This window comes from Pyrus communis, chromosome 13 (genome assembly GCF_041283825.1).
Source record: "Pyrus communis isolate YQ-2024b chromosome 13, ASM4128382v1, whole genome shotgun sequence".
NCBI lineage: Eukaryota > Viridiplantae > Streptophyta > Magnoliopsida > Rosales > Rosaceae > Pyrus > Pyrus communis.
This window is the reverse complement of record NC_142577.1, coordinates 17,125,544-17,152,519: the sequence shown is the minus strand read 5'-3', so window position 1 is coordinate 17,152,519 and position 26,976 is coordinate 17,125,544. Positions and strand designations below refer to the sequence as shown.

Below are 26,976 nucleotides of genomic sequence, written 5' to 3'. Positions count from 1 at the left end.
AACCCCTCAAAATAGAATCAAGATTTTGTTTAAATAACAAAATATATAATGCCACCCCAACTGGAATAGGAAAGCCCCAGAAAACAGAGAGCAGTAGGCATTCATATGCATCGTCCCAAAGCCACCCTCATCGCCTCACCATCAAACTTTCACAAGATTGCTGCTCAAACCCTACTTTTTTTTCACCCTCACAACCCACTCATCTTCTCCATCAAAAACCACTTCCCAGAAATCCCAAAAACCCATTTCGATCCATTAAGATTTCATCTTTCTCTTATCCAATGACAACTTCTTCCTCTTCCAGCCAAGAAAACCCACTTTCCAAAAAGGTCCAATTCCCGTTGGACCCCGCCTCCTACCAAATCCTCGACGAAATGGGATCCGGCGTCAGTGCTGTTGTCTCCAAGGCCGTCTGCGTCCCTATGAACTCTGCCATCATGGCTATCAAGTTCATCGACTGCGATCAATCCTGGGCTGATTTCGACAGCATTTGATGTGACGCTACAACTTTGTCTCTTCTTTCCCGCCCCAATATTCTTTCCGCTCATTGCTCCTTCATTGTCTACCGCCATCTTTGGATGGTTATGCTGTTCGTGTATGTGGGCTCTCTACAATCAATAATCTCCTCTTCTTTCCCGGGAAGATTACCAAAACCTTGCATTGTTGTCGTGCTGAAAGAGACGTTAAACGCCATTTCGTATCTTCACAATCAAGGCCACCTCCATAGTGACATCAAGGTCGGAAATATTTTGATCGACCCAGATGGGTCGGCCAAGCTCACTGATTTCGGGGTCTTTGCCTCAGTCTACGAAGCCAATTCAACTGAAGGGTTGTTGACTCGGCTAACCAATATTGCCGGAACGCCGTATTGGGTGGCACCTGAAGTCACACACTTGCACAAGGAAACAAAGTGGATATCTGGTCGTTTGGGATCATGGTGCTGGAATTGGCTCGCGGCAGCCCTTCCCTATCTAACCTACTGCCATCAAAGTCTCTACTTCTAAAGATAGCTAAGAGGTTCTGGTTTTTGGATTACGAAACCCAGAACAAAGATTTCAAGAACAAGTGTTCTCGTAGGTTTTTTAAGACTTGGTAGGTTATTACCTCAATCAAGACCAGTCGAAGAAGCCGACGGCAAAGAGGCTGTAGAGAGTGATGAAGCCATGCTGGGTGGCCCTACTGGTAATGTGGGTAAGCTAGGAATAAGAGGTGTTGACATGAAACCCATGTTGGGTAGCCTTAGGGCTGGTTTGGTATTGCTGTGCTTTAAAAATAAACTGTTTCTGCTGTGCTGTAAGAATAAGCTCATTTTTACTGCTTCACGTTTTCAGTTTTTTTTTTTCACCCAAAACTGTGAAAATAAGTTGTTTTTAAGTGTTTACCAAACATCTTTTTTAGCTCAGTTTTTTTTTTGATATCCACTTTGTATAAAAGCACCTTAGTACCAAACCAGTACTTAGTGGTAATGTGGGTGGAATTGGAGGACTTGAAAGGGAAACAATGGTGGTGGGACTGATGGCATTGATAAGGAGCTTGGAAGAGCAGAGGCAGAATGTGATGAATCTGATCAGGGTGTTGAGAGGAGCGCATGAAGTAGGTTGAGAGATGAGTAGAGATGAGCAAATGAGGCAGGAGATTGAGAGGCCGAGGACGCTTGACAACGAGAAGGAAAAGAATTTCCGGTTAGAAATGGAATTACAGTTTGTCAGGATTCAAATTTCTGCTGAAAACAAAAATGCTACAGGTGTTGATGGTACTACTACTGATTAAGATTTCCAAGGCATGCATTTTGCAATTGCATTTACAAAAAGAGTTTGCTTTTGAAAAATTAGTGAACTTTTTGCATAGCTTTTGAGTTGGTTGTAGTACAAATTAATTCATGTATGCTGTATTGCTAGCTATACAAAGCTACTATACATTTGGCGAAGGATTACATGAGAATTGTTGTTCTTTTTCTATATGGATTAGACATTGCTTTAAGCTCAAGAATGTTTTCTTTAACAATATCAATAATATGTATAAGCTTATTTAAAATCAATTCATGATTGATTACATCTTGAATGTTATTAACTTATTTAAAATTCTAATTGAATACAGCCGGATTTCTAAGGATTTTAGTTAACTATATTAAAATTCTGATTGAATACACTTTGAATTTCAAAGAATCACTTAAAATTCTAATTGAATACCCCTAGATTTATTAAAGGGTAAACTGTCATTTGAACCCTTGAACTATTACTCTAGTTGAAATTGACTCTCTGAGCTATTATTTTTTTGGTAAATTAACCCCCTGAACTATTTGAAATAAGCCAATTGACCCCTTGTCGGTAGATTCCATCCACTATTTCGTCAAATTCAAAGGAAAATTAGTCTTTCCTTCAACAATTCTTACTTATCAATTATAACCAACAGTGTAATGACATGTGAAAGCAAAATAATGTGTAATGACAATGTGAGATAGTCTGTTATGTAAACGTTTGGTTTTTTATGTTTTCTCATTATGCTATATATTTTTGAATTATTATGTGTCATATGTCAAAATTTTATTGGTGGTTATAACTGACAATTAACAATTGTGATTGAAGTGTGCACAGAACCTAAACCTTACATAGTGCTCAATGCTTCTAGATTCATACCCACTACTGGATTTAAGAAACTCTAATGAGCCTATAACTAGAATATTAATCAAAGCCCAAGACCTAAACCTTGTATAGTGCTCAATGCTTCTAGAGTCCTACCCACTAATGGATTAAAGAAGCCATAATTAGCTTATAACTAGAATATTAAAGCCCATAGGATTACTTCCTTTACAAAACTCCCTTATCACCTTGGCAATTAAAACCAGGTATTACTATTACTTGAAGCACAAGGAATAGCTCACCAAATAGAACTCCAACTCTAGATTTTCTTGGATATAATTATGTAAACCAACTAGGGTTGGACTTTAGAGTTTAATTAGAAGATTATGTTCTTGTAAAAATACTTAACCTGCTGCTGTGATCAATATTGCTTTGTGCTGCTTGTCAATGCAGATTGCAGAATACCAATATTTTTCATTGTAAATACAATGCGTGGAGAGCTCACTTTAGGTTCTTTCTCACAATCAAGGATAATGGGTTATCAGTGTCATAAGCATCAAATTTTGGATAGAGTTTTGTTCTCGATCATCTCAAACCTATCTGAAACTTATAACATTGATAACCCCTTATCCTTGATTGTGAGGAAGAAGAAAATTTTTCTTTTTTTGGGTTTTTTTGTTTCGGTTTTTCCCTCATTTTTTCCTTAGTTGAAAGTCGAATCCCCTTTTTTCCCTCCCTTTTCCTTCTTTTATGGTTTTCTTTTGGCTGCTTCAATCTTTGCTGCAGCTTTTTCCTTTAATCTCATCACAACCACTCATTTTCATGTCCAAAAGTGGAGGGCCGATATTTCATCACATCAGCTCATGCACAAGCCCGTGCGCATATAATTCATGCATAGGAGACAAAAATTGGTCTATACATTATATACGACTAGGAACATCATATGATATTAAGCCAGTTCAAAAGAAAACTCCAGGTCGATTTATTTTCTCCACAAGAAGATGCTTATACACTCTCCCTTACGTTTGACGTCTTTTTGCGAGTAACATAAGTACAAAGCTTACTGGAGACATATATAGGATCTTATGCGTGATATGATACAACTAAAACAAAAATAAGAGAAACGATGGCAAACCTGAAGTACTTCCAGCGGCATCCATTGAATGAGTTTGAAGGAGGAAGAAACACCAATCCAATATCGAAGTCTTCTACAAGCTCCTAGCCTTATACAACCACTCATTGGGAAGTGTTTTGTTGTGTGTTTTACGGCTTGCAGGGGTCTGTATATTTATACTAGCTAAGAGACTAGGGCTACGTCCATAAATGAGAACCAAATCCCACTTTCTTAGGCTACAAGTTAGGTCATAATTACATGATTATCAAGGACTCAATTAGCCTTATTTGAATTCTAAGACACACATTCCTAAGGCAATATAAAGGGCTCAAATCACAATCTTAGCATTAATATCTATTGTTTCATTCCTATTACATTGTAGACCATTTATTGGTTGATTTATATTGGATTGATACAACAGTTGCCTGACACAAAACTTAGATATTCTGCTTTGACAGCATGCTAGCTAACCTAGAATGTGAGAATCCAATCCAAATCCATTTCGCAATGGTATGAGATACTTTCATCTTTTGGTATGAGATGTCCATGATCTTTTAAGCTCTTATGCTAAACTTTCATCATTTGTCTCCTTTAAGCTTAAGTTTTGTAAAATGTGATTTCCATTAGAAAAGCATCCACAACCGAGTTGAACAATGTTCTTAACCAAGTTCAAACTAACCATAATTGTATGATTTATTTGTGTTAATTCGGATGCATAGTTCATCAGTTTTTTTGTTTATTTTCCTAGATATATCTCAGTTTCGACACACACACAGAGATTGTGTGATGGGAGGCTTTCTTTTTCCAAGTTTTTCTTAGCTTTATTGAGACAGGAGAGGCCATTCCAACGATTTCAACTTTGATGAGACAGCAATCAATGAAGAGCCATGTAATTTTAATGATTGACAAGGTAAAAAAAAAAAAAGAGGAGAGAATCCGCATCAAGCCCCAAAAGTTCTCTATATATAGTCATCGTTTCGTCTGTTTCTCATTGTCCTAATGCATAAACATGGTAATTATCATAACAAAATTTACATTAGTTATTGCAGCAGACAAAGATTTCATTGGCTGTGGTGCATGCATGGTACACATATATTAAATATATTTATAAACTGTTTCAAAAATATATAACTATGAGTGAAATAGACGGTACCGGTGTGCATACAGCGGGTAAACCCTGCCGCTCAGGCTCTAGAACCTTTATAACAATCACAAACCATATTTAGCATTCCATGGACTCGCCTGATTAGCCAATGGGCCTTTTGCTAAATCTCTGAATTTTTGGTAGGATCTTTTGGCTCTGTGGGTTTTCTGATAAAACTTTCACTCCTTTTTTGCCACAAAATGCAAAGGAGAAATCTGGGTACACTCAGATTTCTTTTCTTTTGAGACATTGAGGGTGTGTAAACCAATGCATTCACTTACTTTTGAAAATATATTTTATATTTATAAGTATCTGGTAACAACGTGTAAAGCAGTTCAGCAACTCGACCTACTACATATCAGCCAGCCATACCTATATGCAATGTAACATGAGCGCGTAAATGGAAAATTAAACTAGAGGTCAAGAAAGTACGGAAGATATATAGAAGCGGAAGGGGGCCTTAATTTATTTGCAGATTAAAAATAATTTTATCTGTCACTAGTAATATGAACTATAATGATATTCTTGTTTAGTTGTAAGTGAGAAGAATAAGGCTTGACTCATCTGAAGGTAAATTAAATACATAATTATAATTATTGACTTACTGTGTACCTCAGCCAATGTTTCCAGCAGGTGGTGTAGAATATTATTGCACATGGCTTTTACGGGAAAAAAGAAGACGTCAATGATTTTGAAGTTATAATGTTTCGTTGAACTTTATGTGTAATGCTAAAGGGATCACACTTTTTACCCACATTTCAGTGAATCGTATTATAAGATAAGTTTAGTACGTATGTGTATTAATGTGTTATATGATTGAAAATTTCTACAGTACACTTTTGAAAAAGGGGTATTGGGACACTTTGTTGTATTGATATTATAATTATTCAAGGTTATTATCCGACGCATAATAATGGTGAGGTTATAAAATGATATTATTACGCTGCCAACATTGATTGTTACATCATGAACGTCTTGCTGCACAATATAGACAAATTATTATTAGTGTACGTCATGTAAATACCCACTATCATTATTCACTTTTTGGATTTCAAACCTTCGCTATAATGGTGTTATACATGATGTAATATTCAATCTATGAACTACAAGAAAAATAACTTATTGTTAGTGAATGAATCGTAGTATTGGAGAAGTGCAGTACTTGTGTTAAATGATAGTAAGTTAATTAATAAATGACATTATTATTATTATTTAATAAGGTTTGCTTTTACATTATGGATGTGATATTACACTTTCAGGGTATGACATATACGTAATGAATGTATTTAGTTACAAACATTCGATTAAAATGAACCACTTTTTTAAATGGTACCGTAAACTATAATTTGATGAATAACATTAAAGAAACACCTAAATCGCGCCAAGCATGCATGTATACAATTTAATAAAACAAGTAGTGGATGAGTCTCATAAATGACTAATGATGAACATTGGCTGAGAATTTTTGCAAATGAAGCAATAGTATTCATGCTTGTGAAATTAATGAGATCAGACTTGTATGCTCGTCCATTTCAGCAAATTTTATACATAACTGGAAATGGCATTTGCTTTTGTGGGAAATAATGCATCTACCCAAGTTTCCTTGGATATGCAAGGATGAGCTAGCTTGATAATTTTATAGGGTGCAACTTCACCAATAATTAAAAGGATCAGCTGATGATCAAAGATTAGTTTACCAATTAATTTAATTATATTGTGTATAATTTCTTTAGAGCTAACGCTCACAAATATCTGAGCTTGGGAATAAGTTAGTAATATATGAATACATGATTGGGAGCATTTTTGTTTATTACCATAACTATAATGTATGCTCACCATATACCTTATTATCTGCCACGTGTTATTTCATTTAACTCTTGTTATTTTTTTTTTCGAATTTAGAAAAGAAACATTTAATATGAAAGTTAAATAAAGTTAAATAAAATGACACATTGCAGATGATGAAGTGTATGGTGAGCATACACCATATATAATTTATAGTGGTGAGAAAAATGCTCCCAAACATGATTAGTACAATTAGGGGGCGTTTGTTTGCCCTCACTAAGTGAGACTCGACTAGATGTTAGTGTAGTCCCATAGTTGTTAGAGGAAGGGACTAGCATTAGTGGGATTAAACCTCACTAGCGAGACTCCCCAAATACCATCGGATTGCTAAGACCCTTCTTTTCTCTCGCATTGTCCCGCTCGAGTCCTCACTCTGCTCGACTCCTTACCTTGCTCGACAACCTCGTCGGACCATCCCAGGACCACCGCCGCGTCCTGGTAAATCACGGCTTCCTCTGCCACTTTCTCTTCTTAGTTGCTTCGCGCGTCGTCTCTCCTCGCTTCGCCGCTCTCATTTACTTCTTCCTCACTTCCACAACCATCTTCAAAACCAGATCGTGTAGTTGTTCTCACTGCCTCACACATAAAAAACCCCAAAACATCTAACCCCAGAATTTGAAACAAAAATTAGAAAAAAAAAGTTTACAAAATTGTTGTGCTTCTGAAACCTAGTCGCTTCATCAGCCACACATCAGTCGTTCCAGCACCTCCAATATCCAAATCGCGCCATGGGCTCTGTTGATTGTATGATTTGTTTGTTTTGCTTGGCTGTGAGAGGATAAACTTTTGTCGACGGCGATTGGGATGAGCCCCAATACTTTCTGTACTAAGAGGGAGAAAAAGGAAGTGAAGATGTGAGAGAAAGTGAAGAGGGGGAGGTGTGTCTCTACAAATTGTGAGAGAGAAAGGAAAGGGGGTTTAAGGAAGGGTATTAGTTATCTTCCTGAACGCAATGGCAGAAGCACGACTAAAAAAAATGTAATGGCAGAAGATATTTTTACAATATAATAGTTATTTTGTTATTTTTATAATTTGAAAGTGAATTAAAAATAATAAAAAAATATTGTGGGTCTTAAAAATATTTTAGTCTGTAGTTTAGTTTGAAACTGCACCAAACACTTCACTGTTTTATCCTGTTTAGCCCAAGTTAAGCCAACCCAGCTTAGTCCCTAAAACTAATCCTGTTTGAAATAATCTCGTGCAACAAACGCACCCTTAAAGTTTCGCAGCTATAGGCCAATTACAATGAGACATGTACTGAAGCTCACGTACGAAGCCAATATATATGATTGTTGGCATACATATGAATGACATCCACAAACACTGAGATCTAGATTTGCAAAAAGGTATAACCCTGGCGGACCGAGGTTCGACGTACAGTAAATAGTGACCAAACATATGGGACACTTTCAGGGTTGCCCTCCAACCGGATTTTCAGTCTTTCGTTAACAAATTTGATGGCCTTTTATTCAGACAAAAACTTTAATCATTGCTCTCTCTCTCTCTCTCTCTCTCTCTCTCTCTCTCTCTCTCTCTCAGACTCAAACCCCAATACTTCATCATCACTTTTTTTCTCAGGTCAGTCACCTCTCTTTAATTTTATTCTTCATTTTATATTTCAGTTTCTCTCTCTTTTTCCATGAACTTTACGAGAGATTTTATTTTCTTTGATCTCATGCTTTTTAACATGATATGATTTGTGCTAGCTTGTTAGGTCTGACTGATGAATCAAAGCATACGCATGGAGAAAAAGGGTTCGGGGAGCAATAGCTTGAAAGATCATGCTGGTATTGTCACCAGAGCAATTAGGAGCAGCAATACTACCTATGAAGAAGACGATTACAATATCGATGGGTTTTCATGGCCTCCAAGATCTTACACGTGTAGCTTCTGCAAAAGGGAATTTAGATCTGCTCAAGCTCTTGGCGGCCACATGAATGTTCACCGACAAGACCGAGCCAGGCTCAAAGGTTCACCCCCAAGAGACAGTCAATACACGAGTACTATTCTTAACCTTAACCTCAACAAAGTGCCAAACCCTAACCCTAATTTCTCATCAACATCATCAGCATCCTCACCATCCTCCTGGATATCACCAATTAGGAGCACATTACCCTCTTTGATATCACCACCAGCTCCGCCACCTGTTTTTTTGGTGCCGTCTAGCGAAAATATGAAATGGGTTGTGGGAGGCACCCTCTTTAATCACCCTTTAAACTTCAAAGCCTCGGATTTTGGTACTACAGTAAAGAAGAACGCAAAATCTTTTTGTGGAGTAGGAGATCGTCAATGTGATGGTTTCATTGGAGAAGAACATGGGTGCATAAGGACTGTCAAGGCAGCTGATCATCCTCATCATCCGATTGTTAGGTTGGACTTGGAGATCGGTATGCTTGGTGACTCAAATAAGGACGACTTAGATTTGGAACTTCGATTGGGATACTCTTAGCTTTGATTTGGACCATGCTGAAAAGGCACAAAAATTAGATTTGGAACTTTATTTTTATGTATTTGGCATGTAATTTTCCATTTTATAGTTTATATTAATTAGTACATCATATTCTTGATGAAATATTTATCAAATAAGCATTTCGTTAATATCTTGATTCAGAGGGGAAAATTAGCCTACGAGACACATAGTTCAAGTAAGAGTTTAATTGCGGTTTATGGCTGAATTATATATGAGGTTTGACTACTAATGCATGTCTTTCTTTCGTTTCCCTTTAGAAGGAGGGGGCAGTGAGTCATGAGTGAGGAAGTGTGAGAGAGATAGTTCATCTAAGAATCTGTGTTTTTTCTTCCTTAATTTTTTTCGGTGACATAATATATAATGGTATGTGATACTGTTAGGTTAATTGTAACTTAACAAGTGACAACACAAATAATTGGTTTAATTATGTATGGAAAAGTAAAAGATTCAGCTGAATGACTATCTTGGGATTGTATTACCCGTCCTAGGTCACTTACAATCAATCTAACCACTTACAACATTCCACACAATTACACCAGAGAGAGAGAGAGAGAGAGAGAGCAACTAAAACATCATCTATCAGCGACGAAGCGTCACAGTTAGAGGTTCAAATGGTTTACCACTTGTCTGTTCCTTTCAAGGTTGATTTATATATATATATATATATATATATATATATATATATATATATATGACCGAAGACTTGGAAAATACAATGCGAAGTGGACTTTACAAAGTGTTTCAAATATAAAAAGAGATATGTATTATATAGACACGTGGTGATGCATGTATTGTTATTACTTTGTGATAGCACAAGTAGTTCAAACTATTACAATTTGCATGAACGCCGTTTATGAAGGTTTAGAAGAACATGCACTAATCTATTGCTAGCCACAGATGATGAGTAAGGTCATTGTATTATACTATGTTCTTATGTGAAACTGAATTAAATGAGCAATGTAAACGAGGGTTTTCAATTGTTATGCCTCAGATAGTGGACCTTTATATAATATATATATATATATATATGAGATACTTTGGATGCGGTCCTTAATCACTAGTGTACATTGATTGAAATCCTATTAGTTTTTAGATTTTGATTAAAGTCTGTTGACTTTGTACTCATCAGCATATATATTAGCATTAATCAATTTCCATGTCAACTATTTTATATTTTAAATTAAACATATATTAAATATTGTAATATAGACATCCTTTAAAGAATTTTGTTTTTTGTCCGAACATTTAAAGCAATTAAATAAAATAAGTTACCACATTTATGGGATATAAAATCCCATAAAATTTGAACTTTAACGTTTATGGGATTAAACAACAAACTCTACCCTTAGAAACGAATTGTTTTTTTTTTTTTTTTATTGAATGTCATGATAAAAGATAAATGTTTCCATAAGAATGTACCCATGTACAATTATAATAATTCACAAAAATGTATCCATATACAATTTCAACATTAAAACCCATATGTGACAACAACAAGAAAAACAATGTACCCATATAAATTCTTAATGTAAAAAATGATTAAAGGATAGAAAAATGGAAGCAAACCATAAGACCAAATTACTTAAGGCTACATACTCTATAAATCTTATAGGAAAAAGTTATACATATATGGGTACAAAAAAATTTAGAAGATAAAGTTACAATGGTAGTATAGAATAAAAGTTGAGTACATGGATTAAGGAACAAGAGAAGAGAATGTAGCCAATAAAATTAAAATTGCATTCAGAGCAATATAATGTTCATTTGTTACGATTTTGCAATATGATGGTCATGGAGAAAAATAAGTTTGAAATTCTTTTAGCGAAATTTAAATTTGAAGATATATGTTCAATATAATAATATTGAATCTAAATATAAGCAAAAATTTAAGTGAGAGAATTTTGGGATTTTCAATTACAAACGTGATAATGTGGGACAAATTATAAATAAAATTTGTTGTAAAAAAATAAAAAGATGACATGGAAGTATTTTCCCCTGTAATCCAAAATAAAACAAAGGGGAGAAAGAACTTTATCTCTGAAGGAAAAACACAAGAGGAAGAGGAAAAAACGAAGAGAGATTTGACGGCGAAAACAAAGAGAGAGAGGAAAGTAAAAGAAAGGACAAAAAGGAAAAGAAAGAGAGAGAGAGTGAGCTGATTAGATTTTGGCACAATATAATAACAATTAAAAAACTTAATAATATTGACATGAAGAGGGTAAAATAGTAATTTTGTATCTTTTGATAAAATGACAATTATATCTTTATTTTACCCTCTTCTTCTTACAAACAATAAGATAAATTGTCTCACTATCATTTTTTCATACTCTTTTTAAAATTTTAAAAACTAATCACTCTTTAATTAAAAAAACAAAAAATAAAATGAAATTGTTCACACATATAAAGTGTGTGCTCATCGGCTAGTTTTGACATTAAAAGAATCTAATAATTATTGTTGGGAATTGTTATTAGCACTCCAAAAATCTCATTTTACAATCCAACCTTTCTATATTAAGAAAGAAAAGTACACTTTTAAGGAGTGTAGAATGAGATTTTTAGAGTGCCAATAACACTTCCCTTATTATTTTGCATGTATAAAGCAAAATAATGAATTTATAGGTTATAAATTTGAAGAATGACACTATCATCGTTGTCGGAAAGCCTAAAGAACACCAAACATACACAACGGTGCAACCAACTCTCAAAAAGACATTGATAGTGAATGGTGTCTTCAAAACAGTGTCTTATGGCTTGTTTTCTAGTAGTGGCAAAAACAAAAACAAGAAAGAAAAAGATGAGATCAATGAAAAAGTTGGAAAAGAATTAATACATGGTAGCGATCTCTATCAAATTATCGATATTCATGTCTTGGATTTGCATAGACTTGCCTTGTAAATGCATGATATGTGATATATGTATGCATGTGGTAGGTCATTGGGTGCTTTTCCCGAAACCTGATGGATTGCATAGAGAACTTTTTTATTGTAATCGTAACACGAGTGATACACTATGTGTTCTCATATAAGAGGTGGAAAATTATAGTTTTTAAGTTATTAATTTTTAACACACATATCTCATTATTTGTATAGTGACACATTGGTGTACTATTCCGTATTCCAATCATACTGAAAAATCTCTCGATTGCATATTCCCAATAATGTCAGGGTGTCAAATGGTATGATGGCCTTTTCCTTACATGGAATGAAATTTTAGGGTCAATTCAAACTATTCCAGAACTGAGACCACCCCAAACTCTTTTTTAGAACTCATCAAGTTTCCAAAAAAAGAAAAGAAGAAGAAACATAGAACTCATCAGCCAGGACATTGAGGTCATCTCCCACCGAAGGGTCTAGAGGGCCGAAAATAGCCTAAAAATAGTCTCCAACCGAGGGCTAGGTTAGAGGGCTCGTGGGCTCCACGGAATCTGAAAGGGCCAAAAGGCTAGCCCTTTCCAGCCAGCCTCAGGCTAGCTTCAATTTTTGTTAAATCTGTCAAATTTCCTGTCGGTTATAACCGACATGAATAAGAGAAATAATGTTGGTTATAGCCAACACGAATAGTTGGGAAAAATTTGAATATCAGCTAGCCGTTATTTTTTATTATTATCTTTTTATTTTTTTTTATTTTTACAGTTTTATTTATTTATTTTATTTACAAATTTTTTTTTTCCAATAACTTATATTTTTAAATTCTATTTTACAAAATCTGTTTCATATATTTTTTTTTAAATTGTATTTTTTTCTATAACTTCTATTTTCCAAAATTTGTTTCATATATATTTTTTTTAATTCAATTTTTTTTCCTATAACTTCTATTTTACAAATTTTTTTTCATATATATTTTTTTAAATTATTTTTTTCCTATAACTTCCTAAGCCATTATATAACATTAAATTAAATTAAGTACATGAAACAACATTAAACAATAAGAAACAACATTAAATAACATTAACCAACATAAAAATTATACAACATAAATTTAAGTTGTAGTTTTTTTAAATTTAAGTTGTTGTAGTTTTTAAATTTAAATAATAAATTATGTTTGGCTCTATGACCATTTGACCTTCGGTTGGAGACGGTTTTTTGTGATAGGGCTAAAACGAGCCATATGGTCATCAGTTGGAGATGGAGGCAAATATGGCCATGTACTATTCATTAAAATATTAATATCTTGGAGAGCTAGAGGGCTAAAATGAACCCTCTGGCTAGCCATTGGTTGGAGATGGCCTGACGTAGCTACAAGGACATCACCAAACTCCAAAAAAAAAAATAATAATAATAATAGCATTTAATAAGTAAATATAATTAACTGGTCATGATGATTACCAGTAAGGTATTATTGTGAACCATGAGCTTGTTTGATAGTTAAGTTCTAAAAATTGAATTGAAGTATTGAATCATGGACTTAATTGCAATTTTAACGATTATCACACTCTTCATCGCAAAACACTTGAACTAATCCCAAAGACGCATGTCACACCCCAATTTTTAATAAGAGAATTGCTAAGGAGACTCTTTCAAAGTGGGGCTCTCCGTGAATTCTCGATCACCTCATATTCTACCGTCAATTCTCATGCCAACTTTATAAAAGATTGTACCAAAAACATGAAATGACAGAGAGTTCAAAGAGAGACCCACTTTTGAGAGTCTTCTTAGCATTTCTCTAGTGTGGGGCCATGATTGCAGGTTACTCGAATTTGTGTCTCCACTATCCGCTGCGCTACACATATTTGGTTCCAACATCTAGTTAAAAAAGAATTATATGGTACAATTTAAAGATGGTTTATGTCAGAAAAATAGGTGCAATTAGCTAATTATCAATAAGGATAATGCTACAAAGACCAAATTTTAAACTAAATTTGCAAACCAAATGAGGTGTCACAATAGGAAATAAGCATGTTAATCAACACTTAAGTAACAATCAAATTATTAGCATCCACATCATTTAGTTTAAAATTTTGGTTTTCCTAACATTACCCAATTAATTAATGTATCAAAATCAACAAGTACTGTACAACAATCATACACTGTAAACCAAGAGAAAGTGCTACAATTACGGAAAGCCTGATTCTTTTCTATCCTCGAAAGAAGGGGTTAGGGTTTTGGGGGAGTCAGAGTGCCGCTTCGTCTTCTAGGGTTAGGGTTTGCATGAAAGTTGACTGTACAGGGTAGAAAGCAGTTTTGTGTTGAGCTCTTGGTGGGGCGGAGTATTCTGAGGGTCGTAGCACATGGATGAACCAGAGATGGAGGAATTGGGGCATAGGTTTGGGTCTAACCTTAGGTTGTCTGATAAGGAGCGGAAGGGCATTGTTATAGTGAAAAAAGAGGTTGAGGAGGCTTTGCTTGGATTCCACTTTTGTGCGGTTGCAGAGGTTCTCATTGCAAAGGAGGTGCATAGGGATGCTTTCATTGATCGGTTTACTTTTCTATCGTAAGGGAAGAGTGGGGTCTCGCTTAGAGATTTAGGGAATCGTCACTTCTTTGCACGTTTTGTTACTAAACAGGATATGGTTCGTGTTGTTGATGTGGATCAATCTTGGACGTTCAAGGATGATTTAGTTATGGTGGCAGATAGGATGCAGATGGGTAAGAATTGATGGGAGCCTCTTACTCTTGGGTCTTTTTGGGTGCCGTTTCATAACATTCCACCCTTTAGCATGACTGGGGTTGTTGCACATGCAATCGATGGTCTGTTGGGTACTGTGTTGACAGTTGATAGAAGTGTGAGCAAGGAATGTATTGGAAGATTTCTGAGAACAAAGGTACGTTTTAACGTAAAGGAACTGCTAATGCGAGGCACGTTTGTTCAGTTTCCTGATGAAGGATCGATTTGGGTGGACTTTAAATATGAATGTCTACCAAACTATTGTTTGATCTGTGGTTATATGGGACACCCTACTAGAATGTGTCGAGATTCTTTGGATAGGGTTGCTACTGTGGGTGTTGGTGGACGAACGGACGACTATGCTTTTATGGTTCTTGATGCGGTATCAGATTTACGTGGTTATCCACTTCGGCTAATTAATTGATAAGGTTCGGGGTTGGGGAAGAGTAGTAGGTGTAGGAGTCTTATACTGAGACCATATGGTAGGGTGGTGGAGAATATAATACATGGGAGTGGTAGTGTGTCCTCGACTGTCAGTGGCGAGTAGGATGGTGCGCAATGGGAAGGTGAGATAATGATGGATGGTAACTTACATAGCACGCGGGTGGAACAACTCAGGGAACGAAAGGCGAGGGAAGAATTGGAGCGGCAGGCAAGGGAGAAAGCTTTTGACTAGGGTTTGATTGGGCCGGGGGGAACGGTTGCGTTGGGATTAGAAAATGTTGTGCTGTTTAGTTTGGATGCGGTGGAGAATGATACTAGGGGTGGGTTTGATTTGAATCTTATGCCTATGGACGGTGCTCTTAGTGGTGAGTGGGTGGGGGTGGTGAGCAGGGATGAATCAAAGCTTGTTCCAGTGGGGGGTACTCAAGATTCGAATCCTTTTAATTTGGGGCCAATTATTGAGGTTATTTCTCGGGAGAGGAAGATGAAGAAGATGAGGAAGCGAGGGTTAAATGAGGTTAAAGGGTTTGATGCGGTTCTGGCTATGGAGGACTTTAGGAGTGTTCGACGTCGGTCATCAACTGTTTTGTCTGAGGCGGAGAAGACCAGCCTTGAGGGGGTCTCCCAATTCCCAATGAAGCTACTAGCATGGAACTGTCAGGGTATTGAGGGTGACCTGACATTTGACAATTTGATGAAGCAATGTAGGCTCTACACTCCCGACATGGTGATCCTACTGGAAACAAAGAACAAAAGTAGGCGCTATGGTTATCTAAAAAGGAGGATGAGAATGGAGTATATGCATGCAGTGGAACCTTGTGGTATTGGCGGTGGGATGTGTTTGTTTTGGAGGGATGTGTCACATGTGTCTCTTGTGAAATATGCAGATTTTGTCATTGAGGTTAAAATATGGGATAATCGTAAGATGTGTTTTTGGCGTCTGTTTGCCATTTATGCTAGTACGGATGAGAAAAAAAGGAAGGAGCAATGGGTGGCTTTGAGTAGACGCCTAGAAAAAGAATGTGACAGATGTCTCCTAATTGGGGATTTTAACGATATTCTGAGTAATGATGAGAAAGAAGGAGGTAATTATAGAACAGTGGCTAGTTTGCAGGACTTTCGAGATTTTGTGGCGTAGAACGAACTTATGGATTTGGGCTATGATGGTTATTCGTTCACGTGGAGGAACAATAGAGAGGCAATGCCAATTCAACAACGATTAGATCGTGGTTTGGCAAGTTTGGGATGGTATGAACTCTATCCAGATACGAAGATACTTCATGTGGTGTTGGGAGGTTCTGATCATGCCATACTTGTTCTTTCCACGGAGAAGCAATGGGTTCGGAGGGGGCGACGGTTTACGTATGATGCGAGGTGTGGAAAGTTGGAGGAGTGTCGAGACTTGGTGGCTAGGGAATGGAAGAGGAGTTATGGAGGATCTTATGCTTACGGGGTTTGTGAGAAACTCAAAAGCTTAAGGGAGTGTTTTCAAGCTTGGTATAAGGGGATGGGTCAGAATTCTAAGAGCACAATTGACCAGTTGAAAGGCACGATCCGGTTGGCTTTGCAGTCGAACAATTTTGGTTCGGCGGAGGTTAGGAGAATAGAAAAGGAGCTCCGGATAGCAAATAAAGAGGAAGAGGCTTATTGGCGAGTGGAGTCTAGGGTTCAATGGCTTAATGAGGGTGATAAGAATACAAATTTTTTTCATGCCCAAACAATGAAACGCTGGCGGTTCAATCAAATTCGAGGGTTAGAGGAAGAGAATGGGATATGGCATGAGAGTGAAGTGGGCATTTGTTCGATTGCGGTCTCTTATTTTTCTGAGTTATTTCAGTCATGTTATCTGAGACAAGTTGATGAAATTATAGGTTGTGTTGACTCCCGGGTGACCCATGATGATAATAAGGCTTGATTGCTCCAATGACAGAGGTAGATATTAAAGAGGCAGCTTTCCAAATTCCTCCGTTGAGAGCTCTGAGACTTGATGGGTTCTCTAGTAGTTTTTATCAAGACCATTGGGATGTGGTGGGGAAGGATGTGGTCAATATTGTTAAAGCTTTTTAACATTCTGGGACAATTTTACAGAAACTTAATCATACAAACTTGGTGCTTATTCCAAAGGTGGGGTGCCCGAAGAATATAACTCAGTATAGACCTATTGCTTTATGCAATGTCATTTATAAGGTGATTTCGAAAGTGCTTACAAACAGGTTAAAGAGAGTAATGCCAAAGCTAGTAAGTGATAATCAATCGGCATTCTTGGCAAGGAAACATATATAGGACAATATTCTTGTTGTGCATGGGATTTTACATTCCTTAACGCATCAAACGAAGGAGGATATGGCTATAAAACTGGATATGGCAAAGGTGTATGATCGTGTAGAATGGGGATTTTTGCTTGCCCTGATGGCTAAATTGGGGTTTGCGCCATAGTTTTGTAGGTGGATTAAAGAATGTATTTCATCGGCTTATTTCAGCATTATGGTGAATGGGACTCCTCAGGGATACATCCACCTGCAATGGGACTCCCCATATTTGTTCCTTATATGCACTAAAGGGTTTTCTGCTTTAATTCGGGATAGAATGGAGAGAGATGCTTTGCATGGGTTTAAAGTGACACCTATTGGTGTACCGATATCGCATCTCTTTTTTTGCGGATGATTCGGTTTTGTTCTGTAATGCATCGGTGGAGGAATCGAAGGGTGTAGTGGAGGTGCTGAAGACTTATGCGGCTGGGTCTGGGCAGGAAATCAATATGAGTAAGAGTTCGATATTTTTTGGCTCAAAAACTATGAAGAAGATTGAAAGAACTCTGAATATTCAGAGTAAGGACGGCTTTGGGAGGTATTTAGGGCTACAAAAGGACTTCGGGCATTCAAAGAAAGCTGTTTTTAAAGAGGTTAGGAAGAAAATTGAATCTCGGATGATGGGATGGGCTGAGCAGTTTCTTTCGCCTACAGGGAAGGAAATTCTTATTAAGGTTGTGGCCATGGCGATGCTAAACCATGCCATGAGTTGTTTCAACCTTCCTATTGGTGTATGTCGTGACATAGAGAAGGCCATTAGGAACTATTGGTGGAGGGGGAATGATTAGCGGAAGGGGATCCACTGGGTTGCTTGGGATAAGTTAATTAAGCAAAAAAGGAATGAGGGGTTGGGTTTTAGAGATATACAATGTTTCAATCTTGTTTTTTCTGGCAAAGATTGGGTGGCGTTTATTTCACAATCCGGAGTCTCTTTTAGGGTGTGTTTTGAGAGAGAAGTATTTTCCAGGTAGGACCTTTAGGGAGGCAAGTGGTGGGAGAAGAACGTCTTGGGGCTGGAAATGAATCTTTGAAGCATGTAAAGTGCTAGATAACGGTTTATGTTGGCGTGTAAGCGATGGGGCGAGTATTAATATTCGAGCTGATCCTTGGTTTCCCAAGCCTTCCACGTTCAGGGTTCGGTCACGGGAGGGTTTGCAAGCAATAATGGTGAATGAACTTATTGACAAGGATTTAAAGGCTTGGAACAAGGACTTGATCTTCGCTGGGTGTAATTGTGATGAAGTGGGGCCTATTCTTAGCATACCAATCAGTAGAATGGGGTGTTGTGATAAGATGGTGTGGCACCACACGATTAATGGGGTATATGTGGTGAGATCGGGTTATGGGGTGGCTTGGAGTCTTATGGAGAATGGTGGCCTAAGGAGGAAGGGGCGAGGTGCAACAAGTGGTGGGTCGGAACGTACTCAGGTGTAGAATAGGATTTGGAGTTTGGAGGTTCCTAATAAAATGAAATTTTTTGTATGGCGGTGTTGTAATAGTGCTTTGGCAGTCCGTTGTAATTTGCAAAGAAGACGTATGAAGGTGGATAATGTTTGCGGGGTGTGTGGTTCGGTGGATGAGACGGAGAACCATTTATTCTTTCGGGGTGAGCTTAGTCACATGTTTTGGTTTTCCTCTCATCTCCAACTCAATTCCTTTCATTTGGAAGGTCCTGACTTTCTTGAAAGTTGGGAGAACTTCTGTAATCGGGTTCGAGGTATGGTAAATGAAGTGGAGATCATGCAGGAGTTTGTCTTTGGGTTATGGTGATTGTGGAAAAATCGGAATGAGGCTGTGTTTAATGGTGTTTCTCGTCAGCCATTGGAGGTAGTGGAGGTTTGGAAGCAGAATATTGCGGAATTCAGGGGTGCCAGAGCACAGGAAGGTGTGGAGAGGAGTCCACTGATAGGGAATGTGGCAATTGAGTCAGTGCCGAGGAGGGTGTAGTGGAAGCCACCACAGTTTGGGACTTTAAAGGTCAATTCTGATACTGCATGGTGCGAGGATTCGTTGCGGGTAGGGGTGGGTTGGGTTGTTCGTGATTTTGCCTGGCTGCTGTAGGCTGCGGGTGGCTCGGGTGAGCTGTTTTGTCACTTTGCTGCTGCAGCGGAAGCTGTTGCTGTTCGGGATGCTTTGGAGTTTTGCCGTATGCATGGGTTTGATAAACTGGTGGTAGAATCTGATGCATGGGTCATTATTCAAATGTTAAAGAAGGAGATGCATCCAGATTTTAGTTTAGAATGCATTCTTGGTGACATCGAGAGTCTGGTGCAAAGTATGAGGTCTGTCACTTTTGCTTTTGTGCCTAGAGAGGGTAATGGTGCTGCTTACTCGGTGGCTAAGTTTGTGTTTCAGGAGTGAAAGTCATTTTTATGGGATTGTATTGGTTCGGAGTTTTTGTTTAGTATCTTAGTGCAAGATATTAATCTTTCTATTCGTTTATAATAAATTTAGCCTTTGGAAAAAAAAAAAAAAAAAAAAAAAAAAAAAAAAAAACCCCAAGAGAAAGTTGTAGAGAAATCAAATGTTACTTGTTCAAGACTAGTGTTTGACGCTACGACTTTAAGATAATATCAAACCCCACATGATACTTAAGATTTATCAACACTCGTCTCCCAAAAACTTTAAAAGTTTGAAGAAGAATGCAATCGAAGTGCTAAGAAGAATGAGTTGCTTGTACTAGAAAGAGCCTAGAAGTGAATATAGTCGAAGAAAGGCTATCATATACTACATACAGAATGGAATGCATACAACCAAAGGGTTTCTAAAGCCTATCCCTATTTATGAAGTGATAAACACTTCAATAAATGAAAGTTTTTAATTTATATGCCATATTCATTTTAATGAGGGTATAGTACGAAGTTTCAACATTTTTTTCGCCTCTTAGCGGAGGTATGTTTAACAATCACATGTGTGGAGAGCAAGTTACCAAATACAATTAAGAATCTTCTATAATTCAAGGAAATTATTAAGAAAAATAGATCAAATGTTCAAACCAATCACACAATTGATTGTTTTATCAGTTACAACATCTAAAGGTTGACTCAAGTAACGTGCAATCACCTACAAATTTATAAGTATCAAGTACATCGGAATATTTTGTGTCCGTACAAATTTGAACCTCAAATTTACAACTCGTTTTATATTCATTCTTCATCAATTGATATATAAATTTTGATGTGGGTTTGGAGTAGATTAAGGATTTTGATTTTGGTTAGTATTGAAATCGTTATAACTTCTTGTAAAAAAAAAAAAAAGGATTTCGATCTTGGTAAGTAAATACCAAAAAAAAAAAAAAAAAAAAAAAAACTACTTAGATCATCTCCAAAACGAGAATTTGTCATTTATAGCTGAAATTTAACTCTTAAATTTAAAAATGTCAATTTTTATAAAAACTAACATTTATAGCCCAAATCTCACGTCAATTTACCGAAGTACTCTCAACATAAATAAACCAAATGCCAAAGAGATTTTCTTCAAATAGGGCTGAGCATGGGCTGGGCCAGGGCAGGTACAATAACTTTTAATGCAAAAATCGAACCTAACTTGGTCCGTTTGAAATGGGCCAGGTCCACGAGTCTATTTTTTTTTGTTATCTTCTTATTTAGCTTTCCTGACGAGCTCATTCGGATTTTAGCAGCGGGCAGGCGCATGATCTACTGGGATGGCACGAGGGTCCTCTGAGTTATCTTCATGTCGAGGGCCATCGACGACAACTACCTGAAGTCGTATGTGATATCGAAGCCCGAGGTGACGGTCACGGATCGTGCGGTAGAGGACGAGTGTCTTATCCTTGCCAGTGACAGCTTCAGGGATGTGGTATCAAACGAAACCACTTGCGACATCATCTGCATGTGCTTGCTCGCGCAGAAGGCGGCGACTTCACAATTGGCGTCGTCTTGCTGTGAAACAGCGGCGAGGTCAGATAAGGCGTGCTTTGACGTATCCATTTCATTGACAAAATTGGCCTTGGCGAGGCATAGCAGCGACAATATCAGCGTCATCATCGTGGATTTGAGAAGACCAAGGAGGTTATGGAGCTCCTGCACTCCAGTCCAATGGTTCAAATTCATACCAAACTGAAATTGCATAATCCCTAATTCAAAAAATGGGAATACAAGGATTTGGACTACCAGGAGGCAAAGAGACCCAGAAGCAGAACCTAGAGAGAGAGAGAGAGAGAGAGAGATCCAAAGACAAATGGGTGGTTTTATTTTTGTGCTTTTTGAATGGGAATTGTTATTGGCACTCCAAAAATCTCATTCTACACTCCAAACTTTCTATGTTTGGAAAGAAAGATACACTTGTAAGGAGTGTAGAATGAGATTTTTGGAGTGTGAATAACACTTCCCTTTCAAATTGCTTATTAATATAAATGTTGAATTGCAAAGATTTATTTGGGAAAGTTTTGGATACGAAGTGGGGGTGGAAATCGGTTCGGGCCGATGGCCCGTTTCTTCCAAGATTTGGACCTGCCTCGCCATGCAATTAACTTGGATCCGACCTGCCCTGCCCTATGTTGAATTTTAAAATTTTGGACCCACCCTGTACCAGCCCCAAATCGCTTAGACCTGCCCCGATCCGCGGGTCCAAGATTTGTTTGCCCACCCTTAATTGCAATTGTATGCTCTCAGGCATTTTGCACATGAGTTCTTAAATATAGGGTACCCAAATTAGGCATTTAATTAAGTGATAAAAATTGAGCATAACCTAACGAGTGAAGCAATTTTAATGTGGACATGTGAAAGACACAAAGAAAAAGAGGGAGACGAAGGAAGGGCTTTGAATCAAATCACTCCAGAAAAGTACGTTGGAAGATGAGAATATTTTGGATTTATTTTATGGTGTATGTGACAAGAATCATATATATGACAATTCAAATCCAAAATCTAAGCAAGTTGATGATTCTGCTTCTGGATCCCAATATGGCAGCAATGATACTGGAGAACAATGATGCTTAATTAGGTTTTGGTTTTAGGTGTAATTAAGTTTTGATTTGAGGGTAGTTAGGTCTATTTAAGTGAACTTTTGGCTATATTGGAATTTGTTTTATAAAAACTGATATTTATGAATTTATGGGCTAAATTTTGGCTATTACTGATAAATACTCCTCCAAAACCCTTAAGCAAATTCCAAGGCAAATCCAACCCTTGCTTAGATGAAGGACTGGTCATATGGACCGCCCTACCTAATAACTCTGGGGTCCAAATGAAAGGAAGAGAAGTGAAGAGAGATGATCACGTGCCCATTTTCATTCATGTTCACATATCGTTCTCAGTAAAAGTCAGTCAGCTACTGGTATTTGTGTGATCGAGTATCTAACATTTACAAGATCGCACAGGAGATCACGTCATGTTGATATCATTGTATGAATTGTAGCTCTCCAAAGACTCACTCTTGATTTGCCTGCCTAAGAGAAACGGAACTGATATGGGTTGGGCCAAATAAAGAACAAAAGTATCACCCAGATAGAACCACAATTCTCCAGGCCTTGCTGTGTAAAGCCTTGGCGCATCTATTGAGTCCATCAAAACTGTCCTTTCTCACTAGGCATGCGTGCCATCAGTGCCATGGAGGATGGTTGAATATGGGATCTCAAATAGATGGGTGAATATTTTTAACTAACTGAGATACAAAGCTCTTGCAATATATACATCTGGATTCTTGTATCACAAATCAAAACTAATGCAGTTCAAAAAACATGTAATTAAACTCTAAATGAATATGTGTGATAAAAAAGAAGCTATATACTAATGTTAGGCAACCATGCACTCAACCGTGCAATTATATGTACAAGATCAAAGAGAAAGGAAAGAAACAGAAGCTAACCCTTAACATCTTATTTGTTGTCTTCTTCGTTTTGTTTGTTATCACATTAAGAGCTTTTTGCGTCTATGGGTGGATTTCGTATTACATTTAATCACTTAATTATGTTGATCACTTGGTTTCTGTTTTTAATTTTTTATTTTATGAGGACTTGATCACTTCACTTCATCACTAGGAATTGGTTTCAAACTTCATAACTGTCTTTTCATATTTTGGTAATTATCTCAACTCACTTTGTCCTTTACAAGTCACATGACAAAGACTAAAATCATCACTAAGATATACCAGAGGAAGGAGAATAATTATAACAAGTAATACTAAATAAGGATCATTAGGAGTGGCTAGGGAGTAGCTTAGCCCTAACAAGCAAATTATTGTATGCCGTAAATAAATAAAAACCAAAACCACAATGGAAAGGGAAAATATGGAATTTTTAGTACATTTTAGAAGGGTCCCCGCACGTCGTACTAGCAAAAGCATATGAATTGTGAAACTAGATAGAAAGAAAGGGAGACAAATAGGATTAGGAAGAGGCTGCAAAGGTGGTTGTTTTAGTGAAAGTGAAGAGGTGGCATAAAGGAGGAGCAATAAGCAGTCAGCGCACATCAACATCTTAATCTCCCCATTCTTCTTCTCCATTGTTTTCAGCAAGTATAGACTCTGCTAATCACATGCATGCATGACAATGAGTACTAATTTATTTACATGAACTTGTGTGTGTGAGAGTGTGAGAGGTTGACAACCAGATATTGCCTTAAAAGACAATATATATTTACTGTGGTAAATAAGTTGTTGACTGTCATTGTTAATTCGATTCCAAATCTTTATAGCTTAAGAGCAAGAAAAGCAACTTTACACACCAAGAACTAGTTCATGAGTATTGAAATATTAAACCCAAATTAATGTGTGCACAAATTAAAGATAAGATTGGACAGTATTGGACAATTGATAGCAATATAGCCAATAACTAGAGAGAGACAATGACGAGCGGTGGCGAAGGTGGTGGATATGATTTTTTGTAATAGGAGACTTGCTGGCGAAGGTGTTCTCCTTCCGCCATCTCGAACTCATATGTCCACTTACACAAACCCATCACCTCAAAACACAAAAACTAAATGAGAAAGATTCAAACGTCTAGAAATTAATTGGGATGGTGGCTAGTCGCGCCTACATGGGGCCTAGGCTGCCCTAGGCGGAGATTTCTAGAGCAGTGATTTTTAAGTTACGATTCATAGATTAATTTTTGTAAAAAATAAATTCAAACTGAAACTACTTATCTACTTCACACAAAAAGAAACGAAATAGGTAAGATCAAACATCATCAAATTTTAGAATATCAACTGAAATCCATCTATACCCTGGAATCCATAAGTAAATTAGAAAAATATAAAGCTTAATTGATAGGATGATAAAAAGATTATGATACAATTCCACAAGGTTGTTTAAAAACCCTAAATCTAAGGAAACTCAGATTACAAAATATTCTTAAACTTGAAAAACAAGAAAGCAATATAAACCTAAAAACCAAATATATCATGAAATACTATCCTAATATATTACTTATAGTGAGATAAATACCAACCGAGAAACTAATCTAAATCCTTCCACAAATATTCTTTGCTATTTTCTTTTATTGGGAACAAACAACATTATCTACCCTAGGGGTTGGGGGAGTAAGTTAAGCCTCATAATATGCTAACAAAAATTCGCTTTAAATTTGCCTTTAACGAAAGGAGAACCTAAGACCTATCACTTACAAATAAAAAGAAATACCACTAGACGGTAGTAATAAGTGGTTATTTGCTATTAAATTGCTCAAACAACCTGAAAGTCCCAACCATACACCATTCTTCCCTCTTTTTCTTTTTTTTTTTCCGTACTTTCTTTTCCCAAAGTTGAGTCGCTTTATTTTCTTTAAATTTAGGACCTTAATTTTTTTTTTTTCGCACGAATTGATCCATATCTTATTATACATCACGATTAGTATGATTGAGTTTTTCTTCTCTCCTACATTATATGTACACCAATTTGAGTGCTGCTCGAGAGTGCGGAGTAGGAGGGGAAGATTCATCCCTAATATAAACGCTAAAGATTAAAATACATCGCCTATAAAATAAAATAAAATACATGGTTGGAACCATGTGATAATTTCGTTTTATATTTGATTAAATAAAAATTGTTGTATTTTTCTTGCTTGCACGTATTCAAGCCAAAGTTTGAACCTACCATACATTGATTAGAAATTCGAAATCCAGGAAGATACAAACATAATTTGGATCGTATCTGCATAAACGCACTTACATATTTTATGTTATATTTGCTAATCGGAATTGAAGTGGCAAATGCAAGCACTAATACAGCAGTCACGTTGCTGTCAATTGACGCTCTCTATTCTCTAACCTTCCATTTGTCCAAGAGACTATTTCCCTGAGTAATCATCATTATTATAATTGCACATTTAAATTTGATGATGATGAATAATTCTTGGATGGTAATTATAAAACAAAAGAAGGAGAAAGTAGCCGTCTCCTCTGAGTCTTAGTAAGCACTGATATCATTTTAGAGACATGGTCAAAGGTAAAATGCCATCAGATGCGCACAGCAGGACGTGGTTTAATTTGTTCGTCTCTGATACAAAAGGCACCAGCTAATAACTGCTACTAAACATGGAGACAAATGGTGTGGTAGAGATTTTTCTATTTTAAAATTAATCGGGTTACTATCTATTTATTCCTTTTGAACTGCTCCCCCCAATTCCCACTTCTCATCATCTCTTAATCATAGATAATAGACTAGTCACTAGTACTATAGCTAGTTGTTTAGTTGGAGCTTAATTAGCTTGGTTCAATTCAGTGAGTGGATACTAGATATTCTCTGGGTCTCAAATTTTCATCTTTCAATCTTTCTCTATGTACTTTAAATTGATGTTGGAATGCAAGATGGCAATTTGAGAGTACGAACAACTGCCTAAAACAACGCTTGTAAGAGGGTTGTAGCTTTGCGGCAGACCGATCGATAACTTAACGGACCCTTACACTTATAATCAGAGTTCGACTTTTGTCCTAATCCATTTTCTTCAATCAAAGAATACGTATTATAGAAACTTTAATACGGTTAATTAATTAGCTCACCTTTAGGTAGTCTTGGAGACGAAGTAAACTAACAAAATGAATCACAAGATCACTTTCCAATTATCATCTTGTCAATCAATAGGGTAGGAAAAAGAGTTGATGTATATGCATAAAAGATGTTTAGTAATTAAGGGAGATCCCTTCTTAGAGTATATAATTTGCAGTGTGGTAATTAGGTTTGAAATTATTACTTGAAGGCGTGAAATATGTGGCATGTAAATTGTACGGTTATTACCTACTGTTAATAGTAGCCCTAGCTTACTCATCATGAAGTGTGCTGAAGAAAATAATCACGTACACACAAATAGAGATGATGAGAAAATAACAACTGGAAACAAACCCAAAATTATAGGGGCAGAAAGAAATTAAGGGTAAGGACGCAAAATATTAAATAAATAAGATAATTTAAATGGAACCGCCGGCTAGATGAAAAAGTCTTTCACCAAATGCCAAAACTGCGTTCTCCTTAATATAAAGACACAGTATATAGCAATGCCCATATGTCTTGTA

The 26,976-nt window shown here is 36.8% G+C and overlaps 2 protein-coding genes and 1 pseudogene across 2 annotated transcripts; all 3 read left to right on the top strand.

The window, feature by feature from the left end:
- Nucleotides 1–281: 281 nt before the first annotated feature.
- On the top strand, nucleotides 282–1,770 carry LOC148691859 (serine/threonine-protein kinase BLUS1 pseudogene; annotated as a pseudogene).
- Nucleotides 1,771–8,208: 6,438 nt separating this feature from the next.
- LOC137736675 (transcriptional regulator SUPERMAN-like) lies at nucleotides 8,209–9,235 on the top strand. The gene has a single exon (XM_068475910.2). The coding sequence runs from the start codon at nucleotides 8,406–8,408 to the stop codon at nucleotides 9,129–9,131; it is 726 nt and encodes a 241-aa protein (XP_068332011.2). The 5' UTR covers nucleotides 8,209–8,405; the 3' UTR covers nucleotides 9,132–9,235.
- Nucleotides 9,236–16,347: 7,112 nt separating this feature from the next.
- On the top strand, nucleotides 16,348–17,115 carry LOC148691858 (uncharacterized). The gene has a single exon (XM_088683438.1). The coding sequence runs from the start codon at nucleotides 16,348–16,350 to the stop codon at nucleotides 17,113–17,115; it is 768 nt and encodes a 255-aa protein (XP_088539564.1).
- The last annotated feature ends 9,861 nt before the right edge of the window (nucleotides 17,116–26,976 follow it).